The 14,828-nt window shown below is 35.4% G+C and overlaps 3 protein-coding genes and 1 pseudogene across 4 annotated transcripts, besides 1 other annotated feature; 3 read left to right on the forward strand and 1 right to left on the reverse strand.

The window, feature by feature from the left end:
• Nucleotides 1-2,684: 2,684 nt before the first annotated feature.
• On the forward strand, nt 2,685-3,286 carry TVAGG3_0798440 (uncharacterized protein; the record flags this gene model as incomplete). Its single annotated transcript, XM_001329465.2, has 1 exon — nt 2,685-3,173. The coding sequence occupies one exon, from the start codon at nt 2,685-2,687 to the stop codon at nt 3,171-3,173; it is 489 nt and encodes a 162-aa protein (XP_001329500.2).
• Nucleotides 3,287-5,749: 2,463 nt separating this feature from the next.
• Nucleotides 5,750-10,422, reverse strand: TVAGG3_0798450 (guanylate cyclase protein; the record flags this gene model as incomplete). Its single annotated transcript, XM_001303395.1, has 1 exon — nt 5,768-10,414. The coding sequence occupies one exon, from the start codon at nt 10,412-10,414 to the stop codon at nt 5,768-5,770; it is 4,647 nt and encodes a 1,548-aa protein (XP_001303396.1).
• Nucleotides 10,423-13,316: 2,894 nt separating this feature from the next.
• TVAGG3_0798460 (protein of unknown function, DUF4106 family) lies at nt 13,317-13,634 on the forward strand (the record flags this gene model as incomplete). The annotated part of the gene is made up of 1 exon (XM_051247224.1): nt 13,317-13,634. The coding sequence occupies one exon, from the start codon at nt 13,317-13,319 to the stop codon at nt 13,632-13,634; it is 318 nt and encodes a 105-aa protein (XP_051082699.1).
• Nucleotides 13,635-13,782: 148 nt separating this feature from the next.
• Nucleotides 13,783-14,828: part of a mobile genetic element that runs on past the window's edge.
• TVAGG3_0798480 lies at nt 13,788-14,551 on the forward strand (annotated as a pseudogene). Its single transcript has one exon. A coding segment is annotated over exon 1 (764 nt).

A 14,828-nucleotide genomic window follows, 5' to 3' on the forward strand; every position in this document is an offset into this window, starting at 1 on the left:
AGAGATTGAATGCGAACATTGTTCCATTCTGGGAGACATGCAGAGGAAATGTCTCCCAGAATGAGACACTGCGACCGACAGGAGTGCACAATACACTCTTGTCGGTCAAACTTCCGCGTTCAAGTTATCAATGCGGAACATTGTTCCATTCTGGGAGACATGCAGAGGAAATGTCTCCCAGAATGAGACACTGCGACCGACAGGAGTGCACAATACACTCTTGTCGGTCAAACTTCCCGTTCAAGTTATCAATGCGGAACATTGTTCCATTCTGGGGACATGCAGAGGAAATGTCTCCCAGAATGAGACACTGCGACCGACAGGAGTGCACAATACACTCTTGTCGGTCAAACTTCCGCGTTCAAGTTATCAATGCGGAACATTGTTCCATTCTGGAGAGCATGCAGAGGAAATGTCTCCAGAATGAGACACTGCGACCGACAGGAGTGCACAATACACTCTTGTCGGTCAAACTTCCGCGTTCAAGTTATGAATGCGGAACATTGTTCCATTCTGGGAGACATGCAGAGGAAATGTCTCCCAGAATGAGACACTGCGACCGACAGGAGTGCACAATACACTCTTGTCGGTCAAACTTCCGCGTTCAAGTTATGAATGCGGAACATTGTTCCATTCTGGAGACATGCAGAGGAAATGTCTCCCAGAATGAGACACTGCGACCGACAGGAGTGCACAATACACTCTTGTCGGTCAAACTTCCGCGTTCAAGTTATGAATGCGGAACATTGTTCCATTCTGGGAGACATGCAGAGGAAATGTCTCCCAGAATGAGACACTGCGACCGACAGGAGTGACAATACACTCTTGTCGGTCAAACTTCCGCGTTCAAGTTATCAATGCGGAACATTGTTCCATTCTGGGAGACATGCAGAGGAAATGTCTCCCAGAATGAGACACTGCGACCGACAGGAGTGCACAATACACTCTTGTCGGTCAAACTTCCGCGTTCAAGTTATCAATGCGGAACATTGTTCCATTCTGGGAGACATGCAGAGGAAATGTCTCCCAGAATGAGACACTGCGACCGACAGGAGTGCACAATACACTCTTGTCGGTCAAACTTCCGCGTTCAAGTTATGAATGCGGAACATTGTTCCATTCTGGGAGACATGCAGAGGAAATGTCTCCAGAATGAGACACTGCGACCGACAGGAGTGCACAATACACTCTTGTCGGTCAAATTCCGCGTTCAAGTTATCAATGCGGAACATTGTTCCATTCTGGGAGACATGCAGAGGAAATGTCTCCCAGAATGAGACACTGCGACCGACAGGAGTGCACAATACACTCTTGTCGGTCAAACTTCCGCGTTCAAGTTATGAATGCGAACATTGTTCCATTCTGGGAGACATGCAGAGGAAATGTCTCCCAGAATGAGACACTGGCGACCGACAGGAGTGCACAATACACTCTTGTCGGTCAAACTTCCGCGTTCAAGTTATGAATGCGGAACATTGTTCCATTCTGGGAGACATGCAGAGGAAATGTCTCCAGAATGAGACACTGCGACCGACAGGAGTGCACAATACACTCTTGTCGGTCAAACTTCCGCGTTCAAGTTATCAATGCGGAACATTGTTCCATTCTGGGAGACATGCAGAGGAAATGTCTCCCAGAATGAGACACTGCGACCGACAGGAGTGCACAATACACTCTTGTCGGTCAAACTTCCGCGTTCAAGTTATCAATGCGGAACATTGTTCCATTCTGGGAGACATGCAGAGGAAATGTCTCCCAGAATGAGACACTGCGACCGACAGGAGTGCACAATACACTCTTGTCGGTCAAACTTCCGCGTTCAAGTTATCAATGCGGAACATTGTTCCATTCTGGGAGACATGCAGAGGAAATGTCTCCCAGAATGAGACACTGCGACCGACAGGAGTGCACAATACACTCTTGTCGGTCAAACTTCCGCGTTCAAGTTATGAATGCGGAACATTGTTCCATTCTGGGAGACATGCAGAGGAAATGTCTCCCAGAATGAGACACTGCGACCGACAGGAGTGCACAATACACTCTTGTCGGTCAAACTTCCGCGTTCAAGTTATCAATGCGGAACATTGTTCCATTCTGGGAGACATGCAGAGGAAATGTCTCCCAGAATGAGACACTGCGACCGACAGGAGTGCACAATACACTCTTGTCGGTCAAACTTCCGCGTTCAAGTTATCAATGCGGAACATTGTTCCATTCTGGGAGACATGCAGAGGAAATGTCTCCCAGAATGAGACACTGCGACCGACAGGAGTGCACAATACACTCTTGTCGGTCAAACTTCCGCGTTCAAGTTATCAATGCGGAACATTGTTCCATTCTGGGAGACATGCAGAGGAAATGTCTCCCAGAATGAGACACTGCGACCGACAGGAGTGCACAATACACTCTTGTCGGTCAAACTTCCGCGTTCAAGTTATCAATGCGGAACATTGTTCCATTCTGGGAGACATGCAGAGGAAATGTCTCCCAGAATGAGACACTGCGACCGACAGGAGTGCACAATACACTCTTGTCGGTCAAACTTCCGCGTTCAAGTTATCAATGCGGAACATTGTTCCATTCTGGGAGACATGCAGAGGAAATGTCTCCCAGAATGAGACACTGCGACCGACAGGAGTGCACAATACACTCTTGTCGGTCAAACTTCCGCGTTCAAGTTATCAATGCGGAACATTGTTCCATTCTGGGAGACATGCAGAGGAAATGTCTCCCAGAATGAGACACTGCAACCGACAGGAGTGCATAATACACTCTTGTCGGTCAAACTTCCGCGTTCAAGTTATCAATGTGGAACAGTGTCTCATTCGAGGAGCCCTCGAAAAGAACCTCACATCGACCTCTCTCTTTCCGGCATCTTTACCGAGCATAGACTGCTCGTTCGCAACTTTGTGTGCAATCTAAGAGATGATTGCGGTAAAGATGCCGGGAAGATTGACGCTGCAGCAGAGAATCACTACGGCTCTCTTTTACCGGCATCTTTACCGCATAGAAAACTGCTCGTTCGCAACTTTGTGTGTAATCTAAGAGATCATTGCGGTAAAGATGCCGGGAAGATTGATGCTGCAGCCCCAGGCCGCACTCAGATTTCATCCCGCTACACAATTGTTCATCCAACAACTGTCATAGAGGTTGAAATTTTCGACCAGAAGTGAAACATATCATTTTTAAGACTGCGGCGCGCAAGCAAGTTTGAAACTTTCAAGGGTGATCAGTCCTTTACTCATTTCAAGACCTCTTGTTGCCTGATAAAACGATACTTCCTTCCTTGTGGGCCATTGAAAACCCCCCAAACCGTCACAACTTGCTTCCTAAATTTTATTTGCGGAGTAATTATCATGCATATTTTATCGGATAATAATATCAAAGCTAAATTTCATATTATTTTTTAAAGATATGCATTTTCTGTCTAAATTTATTTTTTCTGTTTCCAATTCACGGAATAATATTCTTACAAGCATATACATAGCTAATATATACCATTTTAATAATAATAAAACCAAAATGATGTATTCTTCATATAGTTATTTAAAATTCGTTAACTAGAATTGTATTCAGAACGAGGCAAAGTTAGGAGATACATAAAAACCAATAACTTGATAAGTGATACCTTTTTTCCTGATATATCTATATGTGTTAATGTCAAACACGATTTGGAAAAATTAATTCTTTAAATCGGCTTAAGAATAAGACCAACATCAAAAGCATGGCTAATAAATTAATAAATCAATGTTTAATTACCGATTCATGCATTTTTTTTCAAAATTTCAAATTTCGAATTTTTGTTTCTCCAAAATATTAATTGTTTCCACTAGATTAACAAATAAACAATAAATTGGATTAATGTAATGCCCAATCATTCATTTTAAATTTTAGATTTAAAACAATATTTTTCTCCATATTATTATAACATGAATCGCTATGATATAAGAAATATATTTTCAATATTGAAATTGAAAAATTCTAAAATTTTTGAAATTCAATTTGAGTGTGATGATCGATAACATATATTTTTTAATTAAAATCTTGTGTCGCTATCATATGAATATACTATTTCTAAATTAAAAATAGAAAAAAAGCACTATTTAATGATGAAATTGCAAATAATATCAATATATATATATTTATGCTGATATATTTTGGGAACAGATTGGCAATCACATAAATAGGATTGTGTTAGTTTGTCATGGATATAAAACAAATTTTCGAGCTAATTGAGCGAATTTAAATCACAAACACTTATATTTTCTATTACAAGGTATATTTGTAATATACAACCAGTAAATAGCTTTCTCTAACTTTTACCAGCTTAGATGATAGCAAATTAGATACGAATTTCATGACCCCTCACCAAATTCCACTAAAACATATACAAATAAAAGTACTAAGTGGGTATCATCTAACCCTAGAATTATAGCTCCTAGGACTCATCCTAGATGGTAGTTCTGGAAAAACACCTGGTTTTTGGAGTTTTCATAGCACTTCGGTAATATTATTTTCATAAAAACTGCAATTCATTACATAGATAACGTAGAAATTCTGAATTAAGGTAGTTCCTTCATTTTCGAAGATATTACAAAAAAGAATATATAATTCAGGTTCTGGTGATCCTGATAATATAAGACGACCAATCGGACCGCCCGTGTTGTTTTGAAAATGTTGAAAGTGTCACATTCGAGGAAAAACTACTATAAACATGGTAGATACAATAATCATTAAGTTTTGAATATGAAATATTGATTGATCTCATATGTGTTTCACCGCAAATCAGACAAACTGTTCCTTCCCCTTGTGTGATATCTTCTCCACTTGAAGTCATTGTTGAATCAAGGAGATAGTTCTTCAATGTAGAATCTTCTTCGTATAATATATAACAATAGACACCCAATTCATTGACTGTTTTAGAGCCAAAACTGCAGATTCTGTCTTGAACACAGTCACCGTTATTAATTTTTACATATAATGAGCCACCATCTTCGCTCTTGTGCATACATTTGTAAAAAGAAGCTTGTGTCAATGAGGAATTTGAAATTGTTGCCTGGTTCAGCGGTGATACGAATTGCACCTGTCTCATTAAGGTAAATAAAAAGACAAAGAGAGACGTAATAGCTATTCCTGAACTATCATCGAGCTTTTTGCTTTCATTTCGGTATGGAGTGTGTTCGAATGTTGAGTCAAAGAAATCTTCCCACGCATTGTGGAAAATAGAGAGAAATGTATGTAGTTGATGAATCGACTAATCGTTAATGTAATCATTTTAACCACTCTTCACTTTGATCTAAAAGAGGAATGGCAGTTATTCGATAGCAAATAATGTAAAATGTAAATTATGATCCAAAAACGAGTGTTTTTCTATCAAACTTTTGACATTTTGCAAAATTGAAAGTATGGCAAAATGTCAATTCACCATTAACAACTTGTTATCTGGAGAATGATTTCAAATGTGTCACAAGTTGTTATTTTCGTCGTGAACAACGGCTGTTGAAACAAATCACAATCGCCAGTTATTAGTTCTTTATAGACATATCCTCAAAACAATTGCCTTTTATAAGAGTTTTTCAAGCCAGAAGAACGATATCAATACATTATGGAATAAGTAATTAGTGTGGTTCTGGCCATATTAATCATAATTTTTTGCAGAAATTATCAATGGTATCACATGCAAATCAAATAAAGAATTTAAGGATCAAAAACATGTAAATAAATAAAATGGTTATATAATTTAATAATACAAACAAAGAAAATAATTTTATTCAAAGTTATTATTATTAGAAACTAAATATGTGTGATTGTTATTTTCAGTTCCGACATCTTTGATTTTGTAGTTAAAGTACTTGATGTCGTTGTATGTTCGCTCACTAATGTGGACTAACCAAGGAGGACAGAATTCACAAAGTTTAATAGCACTTTGTGCTGTCTCACCGAAGATATCAAAAACTGAATACAATGTACCACACATGCCGCATTTAACACGGCCGGTGTGAATGCCAATACTCAGTGATACCTTTTGACTATCAACAATTTTCGATGTCGATGATATCATTTTCAATGCAATGTCTGTCGCAGACTGGCCTGGTGATTTGTTCTTGTTGAAAAGACCATTAACAGCTACAAATGACAAACCACATGTTCGAACTCGAATTGTTTCGTCATCTAAACTAGAATTTAATGCTGAAAAGACATTCTTTGTGATGGAAACAATCTCCGATGTCATGATATCTGTATTGATTGTAGCAACAATGACAGAACCAACGTCAATGTCGAAATATGTGTCTGGACTGAATTCCCGTTTATTTCGGATTTCAGGGGGAATAATTAATGACCAAAGACTTTCAATTTTCTCACGCTCGAACTTGATGAGATCTTCTTGGTCGTGAATGATCTTGTTGTCTTGGATTGTCAATGCAAATGATTGTGCATTTGTTAATGATCTGTTTCCGAAATCATCTGGATCGGAATATCCAATTAATGTCACTTTGACATTGATGAATTCGCCATTTGGATTTGCAATGAGTGAATCAAAGACAAATGTGTTTGTTTTAGCAACACCTGCAACCATCTTCTTGGATGAACGTTCCAATCTTTGGATACTTGACAATTTGTCTTTGTCAATCAATGTTCGATTGAGAATTGTTCTGATGGGTTCTCCAATTTCTGATTTCGTGATTTCGTAAAATCGCTTATTTGCCAGTTGTAATTGGAGGAATTCATCAAGTAAACAAACAGCGCAGTTACTATAATCGCATGCAAATTCAACTTCTTCGTTGTTCATTGCGTTTCGTGATTCGATAATGAAATCTTTTGTGACTTTTAATGATCCTGAAAACCATTTAACAATTGTTGGACTTTTCATGATGACTTCTGGAGGAATGAGACAAATAAGTTTTCTTGGTGTTTCAAGATGATGCAACAAATATGACAAATAATCATAAATAAATACAACACTGTATAATAATTGGATAACAATCAACAAAACATAAACAATTAATAGTTCATTTTGTTTCTGTGCATTCAAATCATCAACTGTTGATGAAAATAAATTAGTTCCATTCTGTAAACCAGGAATAAGATGACCAAACAAAATATGTTCATAATGATATGTAAATCCATCATTATATGTTAGTTTGATAGAACTAGATTTGTTAAATATCCATTGACTAATTGAGTAAATCAAAGAAACTTGAGAATCACAACTCAATGAATCATAAACACCTTGTATTAAACCATACATTGGTTCTGAAATAACTAATGATTCATTAATATCAGTACTTTTTCCGTAAGCTTCACTTAACTCAGATGATAACAATAAAACTGGTTCTAATGATGGAGGATTTCCATAAAGAAGAGTATTAAACATATCAACAAATGTATCTATATAATAAAGAATATCTTCATCCATTTGTGATTCATTAAAAATCACATAGTTCTGTGAAAATACTTCTTGCGACCAAACTGATTCTGATGCGGCATAAGCAAAAACAGAAATAGATAATGTGTATAATTTCGTCATATCAATGATTTGATTCATAGAATCCATGAAAACTATAATTCCTACAAATGATAAAACACATGAAATAAAAAGAAAAATACAACAAACAATAATATAACTAGTAAAAATACCTGTTGTCTGTTTCGGAAGAATAGAAAGACTTTCTATTAATTCTTCTTGACGTAAATGAATTTCATCTGGATTAGAATCATTGACTGTACTTGGATCTGAATGTTTCTTTTCGCGGCGAGATGATAATTCACTCTTTAAAGTGGTTAATTCACTTTTAGAGATACTGAAAAATAATCTCAAATAAAACTTAATTTCATAAGAAGCAGAAGAAAATGAAATAATTAATAAAGGAACAATAATAACAAAAATAACAACAATTGTCGTAATAGAATAAATGATTCCTAATTTATCGAAACTCTCTTTGTAATCATTGATTCTTAAGTTCAATGACCACATAACTGAACTAATACCTGAAACAATTTCATCAAAATTCAATAAAATAAATTGAAATGATTCATCGGAATTGAGATTTGTAAAATCTGTCATATTTCGAGTAGAATTAGAAAACAACAAGAAAGTAGACAATAAATTATATAAATTAATAGATGAACTCGCTGATTCATTATTGGATTTATATGTAACTGTTTGTTCACAAATATTTGATGGAATTTTTCCATCTGTACAAGAACCAACAAAAGAATCTAAATTTGCTTCTAATTCATCTAAATAAGAATTCAATGATTTGTTGGCCGAACTCTCATTAATTATCTCTGTCATTGTACCAGAAATTGGGCCAACATCATAATTTTGAATGACGTTTTCTTCAAACAAATCAATTCTTCGCATCAACTGAGGAATTCGATTAACTTCAACTTGTATGTTTCCTATTACTTTTATTGGTGCTGTTGTTCTTAAGAAACTATTTGCTTTAGCTAATGCTATAATTAGTTCTAACAAAGGACAAAAAATCATCAACAAAATCATGATAATTGTTGATGAAATTAACAAACTCTTTGATTTTGATTTGATATTTGAAATAACATTTTGAACATTTATCCATGGATCCATTTGTTGTAAGAAATTGTCATCAACATCATCGAATTCGTTTGATGATGACGAACTATCAGGATCTTGGTTATTTTTGTTTTTTAATCTGTTCAGTTTCATTTGTGTTTCAATTGTTTTTATGTGATCACCAAGAGATTTATGATAAATAATAACTGTTTCTCGATAAACTGTTTGCGATGTAGGATAATTCCTCATCAAACATTGGAAAAGCTGTTCTGTTCTTATCATTTCGTTGGAAATTAATGGTAAACAATCAATCATTCCTTTGATTTTCTGTTTGATTGTCGCGTTCCAAAATTCAATACAATAATTTTGTAATGAATAACTCGCTCTTTTACATTTGGAGATTGCTTCTAACAATGGTTGGTTCGCTTGTGTTAAAAGCTCTTGTCGTAAGTTATCAAACAATATCACAAAGCTCTTGGAATTGAAAGGACCTGATGAAAGTTTTGAAACATGGCCGGCCAAAGTATTTAACATTCTCATATCGTTTTGTAATGCATATGATACTTGGCAAGCACTTAAAAGGAGATCTGCTTTAAGTGTTTGGTCAATACACCATTTAATAAACCTTTGATCGTCAATTTCTGGAACATTAAATAAAAATCCAACTCTTAAATATAGAGAAAGTTCCTTTTCTCCTGAAATATTCAACTTAGCGAAGTCCACATTTTGTGTCTGATTCAAATTTAGTATCGCTGCTGATAATGGATCTATTGATGTATCTTCATTTTCTTCTGAAGCGCGTAGATCATTGAATTTCTTGATAATACGTTTGCATTTGATGGTAATAAGGCATTTGGAGATTGTATACGCGATGGGAATGAAAATAATGCAGGCAAGAAAATAATATGGACTTGCTTTCGTCGAATAATAAATAACTAATGGGAAAAAAGCAAATGGATACACAGATATTGCTGCTGCCATCAAAACAGCATTGTATTTTAATACAATTCCCGGTAAAAAATATAAAATTTTGTAACCGAAAAAAATTGCGAGAATTACGATAATTACGATGTAAACAATTTCTTTTGTAGGACTATTTAAATAATTCAATACGCACTGAACGAATATGTTGATCGATAAAACAAGGTTAATCTCGGTATCTAATCCTGAATGAGAATACCATAACTGGGAAACATCATTTGGTCGTATGATCGGTGTAGCGTTGTATACAGAACAGGAGAAGAATATGTACATGATCTGAAGAATGTAAAGAGGAATTGATAAAATTAAGTTGATTCCATGCTTTTGATTAGGATCTGCAATGTAAGCGCATAAGTTTGACCAAAAGTAATACGATATATAACATGTAGTAATCGGACAAGTGATTCTGGAAAAAATTATCCAAAGATATATATCAAGAGAAGCCGCTGTATTATTATTTTTGTAACGAAGAACATTTCTGAATAGCATATAAACCAATGCCATATAAATTAAGATTAAAGATACATTAAAAGCGATGTAAATATTAAGGCTTGCATCCGTAGGTAAAATAATGATAATGTATTGTAATATTTTGATGAATAATGAGTAAAATTTTGATTTTGTTTCTTCAATCATTAAAATACCAGATGCCCCTAAAATTGCAAAAAAAGGAAAGACGAATTCTCGCAATTTATTTAGAAATGGATGCACCTCGTTGTATCTGCCAACATCCATAGAGAATTGTATACGAAAGCCTGATAACATCATTTGAAAATTTGTTTTTTCATCTTTGATTCCGTATTTCTCGTCAGCATTCCACATAGCGCTGGTGTCTACTTCATACTTCTTTGAAAGTGTTGACTTCGAATGTATACTGGAGGCAGTATACATCGAAGTCATTTTCAGAGGTTATAGGTCGAAAAAAGTGCAAAAAATTATTTTCAAAATTTTCTCATTGAAAAAAATAACCGTTATTAATAAAATTACGGTTAATCTTTGTTTTCCTGCAATGTATGTATTGTTTTGAATAAGGGTGAATGAAATTGAGAAAGTTAATTTTCTCACAAATTCTAGCGTAAAGAATTCAAACATTCAAATATTTGCCGAACAAAAATTAAAATAATTATGGTGAAATGATGCATAGTATATTTAAATTAAGGGTTTCGTTTTGCTAAAATTGTCACTTTTATAGCATATTTGTTTTTGGATGTTTTGCGAAACCAAAAAAAAACTATGATATACAATGTGTGTGTAAAGAAAATACTTTATTTACTAGTTAAAAAATCATTTGGTATTGATCAAGTTATTTTTTCTGGATAAGATATTATATGGATAATTGGATAGAAAATACAATTATATAATCTTGTACCTGGTTTAATTAAGCTAATTGTCATCAGAAACATGTAATTTTTATGAATTTCAGATTTTCTTTTCATTACTGCTTTTCTTAATAGGTCAAGTTCTTATTTACGTTATAAAGTATGATATTTACAAATATCAAGTTATCATGTTTTTTGAGAAATTATGAGAAACAAACAAAAATGAAAAAGATAGGAATAGCAATGAATAGTGATGTGGGTATAGAAAATGTAAGAGATATAAATGCAAAGCAATCAGTATTTAGGACATTGACCATAGATTTCGAAAAAAAAATGCTGCATATTGAGCGAAAACTATGATTATATTGTAAGGCTGTCATTTAAAGCATAATGAAACTATTCCCTTTTCATTTTAATCGAATAAGATAGTAAAGATTTTTGAATTAGCTAGAAACTGATGAGATGTTTTCACAAATCAGATTTTTAATCTCTATAATGCAGAATTCACTCAATATCTCAATTTTGATATTGCGAGATATTTTAGCTATCGGTTTCGCAATTTTGACACAATAGCAAGAGGGTTCTATAAGCATTATTATCAACGTAGAATCTGAATATCATATCAGAAAATGTCGCAAATCTGACATTTACCAGACCAAATAGCAAAAATAATTGAATACTTTTCGCAAAAACTTTAAAAATCGATAAAAATATGAAATATAGATATTAAAGAGACTTTTTATATAATATTAAAAAAAAAAAAAAAAAAAAAAGGTAGTGGGGCCTCCAGGCACTTCGTGCCCTCTAGCCCTGAAGATGTTTAGTATAATGAAGTTTTTTTTTTTTCTTTGGGATGGCCTTCCAGGCACTTCGTGCCCTCTAGCCCATAAAAAGTTTAGTATAACTTTGTCCGGACAAATAAGGGTCTATCGTCGCTACAGGAAAAGTTACAGGCGTTCCACGGAAGTATACTTTGAGAAGCCTTTTCCCCTTATAGAATGAGATAGGACGGTTATTTTACAAAACTGACAACACTTTGACCGAGTCGTTTTTTGTGCTGAACAAAAAGTGTCATATAAACATCTGTCAAAAACCGTTTTTTACTTCACTTAAAATGCCACGTAAGCTACGTAAGAATATACGTAAGAGGAAGAGAGCATTGAAACATCCAATAGTAAAACTGACACCACAACAACAGTTGCAACAACAAATGATGAATGACCCACTATGTTGCAACAAATGTCAAGCAACCCTATGCTTTTAAACCGAGTTATTGGTGCACAGAGTGGAGGTTTAAGAGCGGCACTTTTAGCGAAAATGGCAGGTTATGGTGGAGCTGCAGACGGAACAGCTTATAACCCTCAAAGTCAAATGAATTTGAGTTCACTTAAAAAATCATAACAGATGTCAAAAAGTCAAACATAGACATACAGAAACAAATAGTGAAAACGAAAAGAAACTAGAATATGACAGACAGACAAAGAAACTAAATGAGTTAAACGTAGAGAAAAAGAAGAAAGAAGAACAACTGAAAGAACTAAGTACAGAGGAATATGCGAAAAAAGTGTCAGAAAAAGCAGCAGAAGTAGCAAAAATGGAACAAGATGTTATAAATTTGAAAAACATACTACTCAATATAAAGTACTGAAAGATGAAGAAATAAAACAAAAAGCCCTGAAGACATATATGGATAGCGATGAGTATAAAAAGAAGTTGAAGCAAATGTAAAGGCAGAAAAACTTTTACAGTTGCAAAACCAAACCGTACAGTATGAAAACTTAGCACAAGAAAGTAAAAATAACGACGCAGCCATGCAAAAGGCAATGAAAAGCGCAGAATATATAAAAGCTAATAATGACTGGTTAGATGCCCAAGCCAACGCTAAAGCAGCCCAACTTATAGGGTCAATAAGGACAAAAATACAAGCGGATGAAGACAGTTCAAATGAAAGCTTTAATGAATGCTGACTTTAGAACGCCTTCGAAGCTCTTCATAGTAAGGTGAAACTAGTGAACGACTTCTCATCTGGAAAGAAACTGAAGTCTGAAGGTTTCGACAAAGAGTTAAGAGAAGTAGCACAAAATATGACGAAAATAACAGATGCAGCAACGAGACAGGCAGTTCAAAGTGCCTATGACGCCGTTAGAGCAACTGTTGTGGAAAGTCAAGAAAAAGAGTTACAACAGACCAAAACAGACCTAGTAAATGCTTTCTTAAAAACGAAAAGTCAGGTAGGACATTATGCTGCAGATGGAACATATGTGCCAGCTGGTGGAACTTATATGCCAGCAGATGAGGTACAAGAAACTCCACAGGAAGAAGTTCAGATACAACCAGACATGGAAGAAATAGTTCAGCAACAACAGCTAGAAGAGCCTGAAGGAAACGAACAAGTTCCTCCTTTGGAAACTACAGAAATAAATGACGCAAGACTGAAACATTGGGTAAAAGCTTTCCCATTCACAAAAGATATTGTTGGTAACATGGAAAGAAAACCAGAATGGCTACAAAAACATATATTTGGAAACGAGCTTATTCCATATGGACAAGCTCTGTTTGAAGAGCTTGAACCGGAAACTCAGGAAAGAGTCATGCAAACAATACGCGAAGACTCAAATACAAACTATGACAAAATCTTTCTAGGATATAGGTTACCTGAGATGGGCGACCAGAGCCCAAAGGCAAAAAGGACATGGGAAATTTACAACATACTAGGTGAACATGAGGCAAAGATGCAACAACTTGAAGCAGAGGGCAAGTTACCAAAAGCGACACCAAAGAAGAAGAGTAGAACAAAGTGAAAGTAGTGAAGAAGTAACTTCATCTAGTGAAAGTAGTGGCAATGAAGGAAAAAGAAGAGTTAAAAACTCAGTCAGGAAGAAAGTAAAGCTTGGTACGAGTGGGTTCTATTATGACAAATAAATCCAACTATTCTATATTTTTACCCATATGAAATGTACGCCGCTCAGAATATAACGCCAACAGTTTTGGATGCCATGAACGGAAATGTTTCCGAATGGTATAACGAATGCGACAATGCCATTAGAAGGTCAGAAATAGTTCCTGGAACTTACGAATATACAACTGCTGTTTCTTATGGAAACGTAGGTGAGTTTGGAGAAGGTTCTTCAACAACAGTAGATATTGCTTGCGACAGGTTTCATATTATTTCTATTGACAACTCATTCTTATACGTGGAACAAGACATTGAAATAAAACCTTCTGCCAAGTTGTCTGACAAGAAAGGTTGCAATGGAATTTTCTATGTCGGATACCAATATGCTCCAGAAGTTTTCATGGGATATAAGATATATTCTAACTCTGACTTAGTTCAAACAGTAACATGGGCAAACTATGAATGGTTCGCTTTGAGAAACTCAGTACAACCACAAGCTAGAGAACAAACAGACCAGTATGCAAATATTGAGAAAATAAGAAGACTTGACCCTAACGTTCCAGGAGTTTATGTTAACCTTTCTGGTTCAGATGACTGCTGCCACTAAAGTAAAACTGAAACTTAGAGTTCCTTTGTCATCTTTCCTCATCTTCAGGTTTTTAAGATACTTGCCAAACTGGGCAGGAAAAATTTCTATTGAACTTACTCCAAGCAAAAATAACTTAGTCATTGCACCAACACAAGACCCATTCACTCTTACAGACGTAAAGGGAACAAATCAAACGTCATTCGCCGAATTTTGCAAAGACAAAGTTGACTTAGACTTTGGTTTCTCAAACTTCAACAATGAAGTAAACTATTATTTCAATGCTGCTGGAACTGCTTGGACCCAGTTAAGTTCACATGCGAACAGTTTGAATGCAAAGAGAATAGAAAGCAGACTTGCAGTCTATATGTTGGACCCAGATATTTCAAATGCTTTAGCTGCCAAATATATTGCAGTTCCACTTATGTTCCCTATACACCAAATATCTGTCACAAAGACTTTGCAGGTGAAGTTGGAAACCAAAGTGCTGACCCAGGTGCAAGAACAGATATT

The sequence above is a fragment of the Trichomonas vaginalis genome, chromosome VI (genome assembly GCF_026262505.1).
Source record: "Trichomonas vaginalis G3 chromosome VI, whole genome shotgun sequence".
NCBI classification, from domain to species: Eukaryota; Parabasalia; order Trichomonadida; family Trichomonadidae; genus Trichomonas; species Trichomonas vaginalis.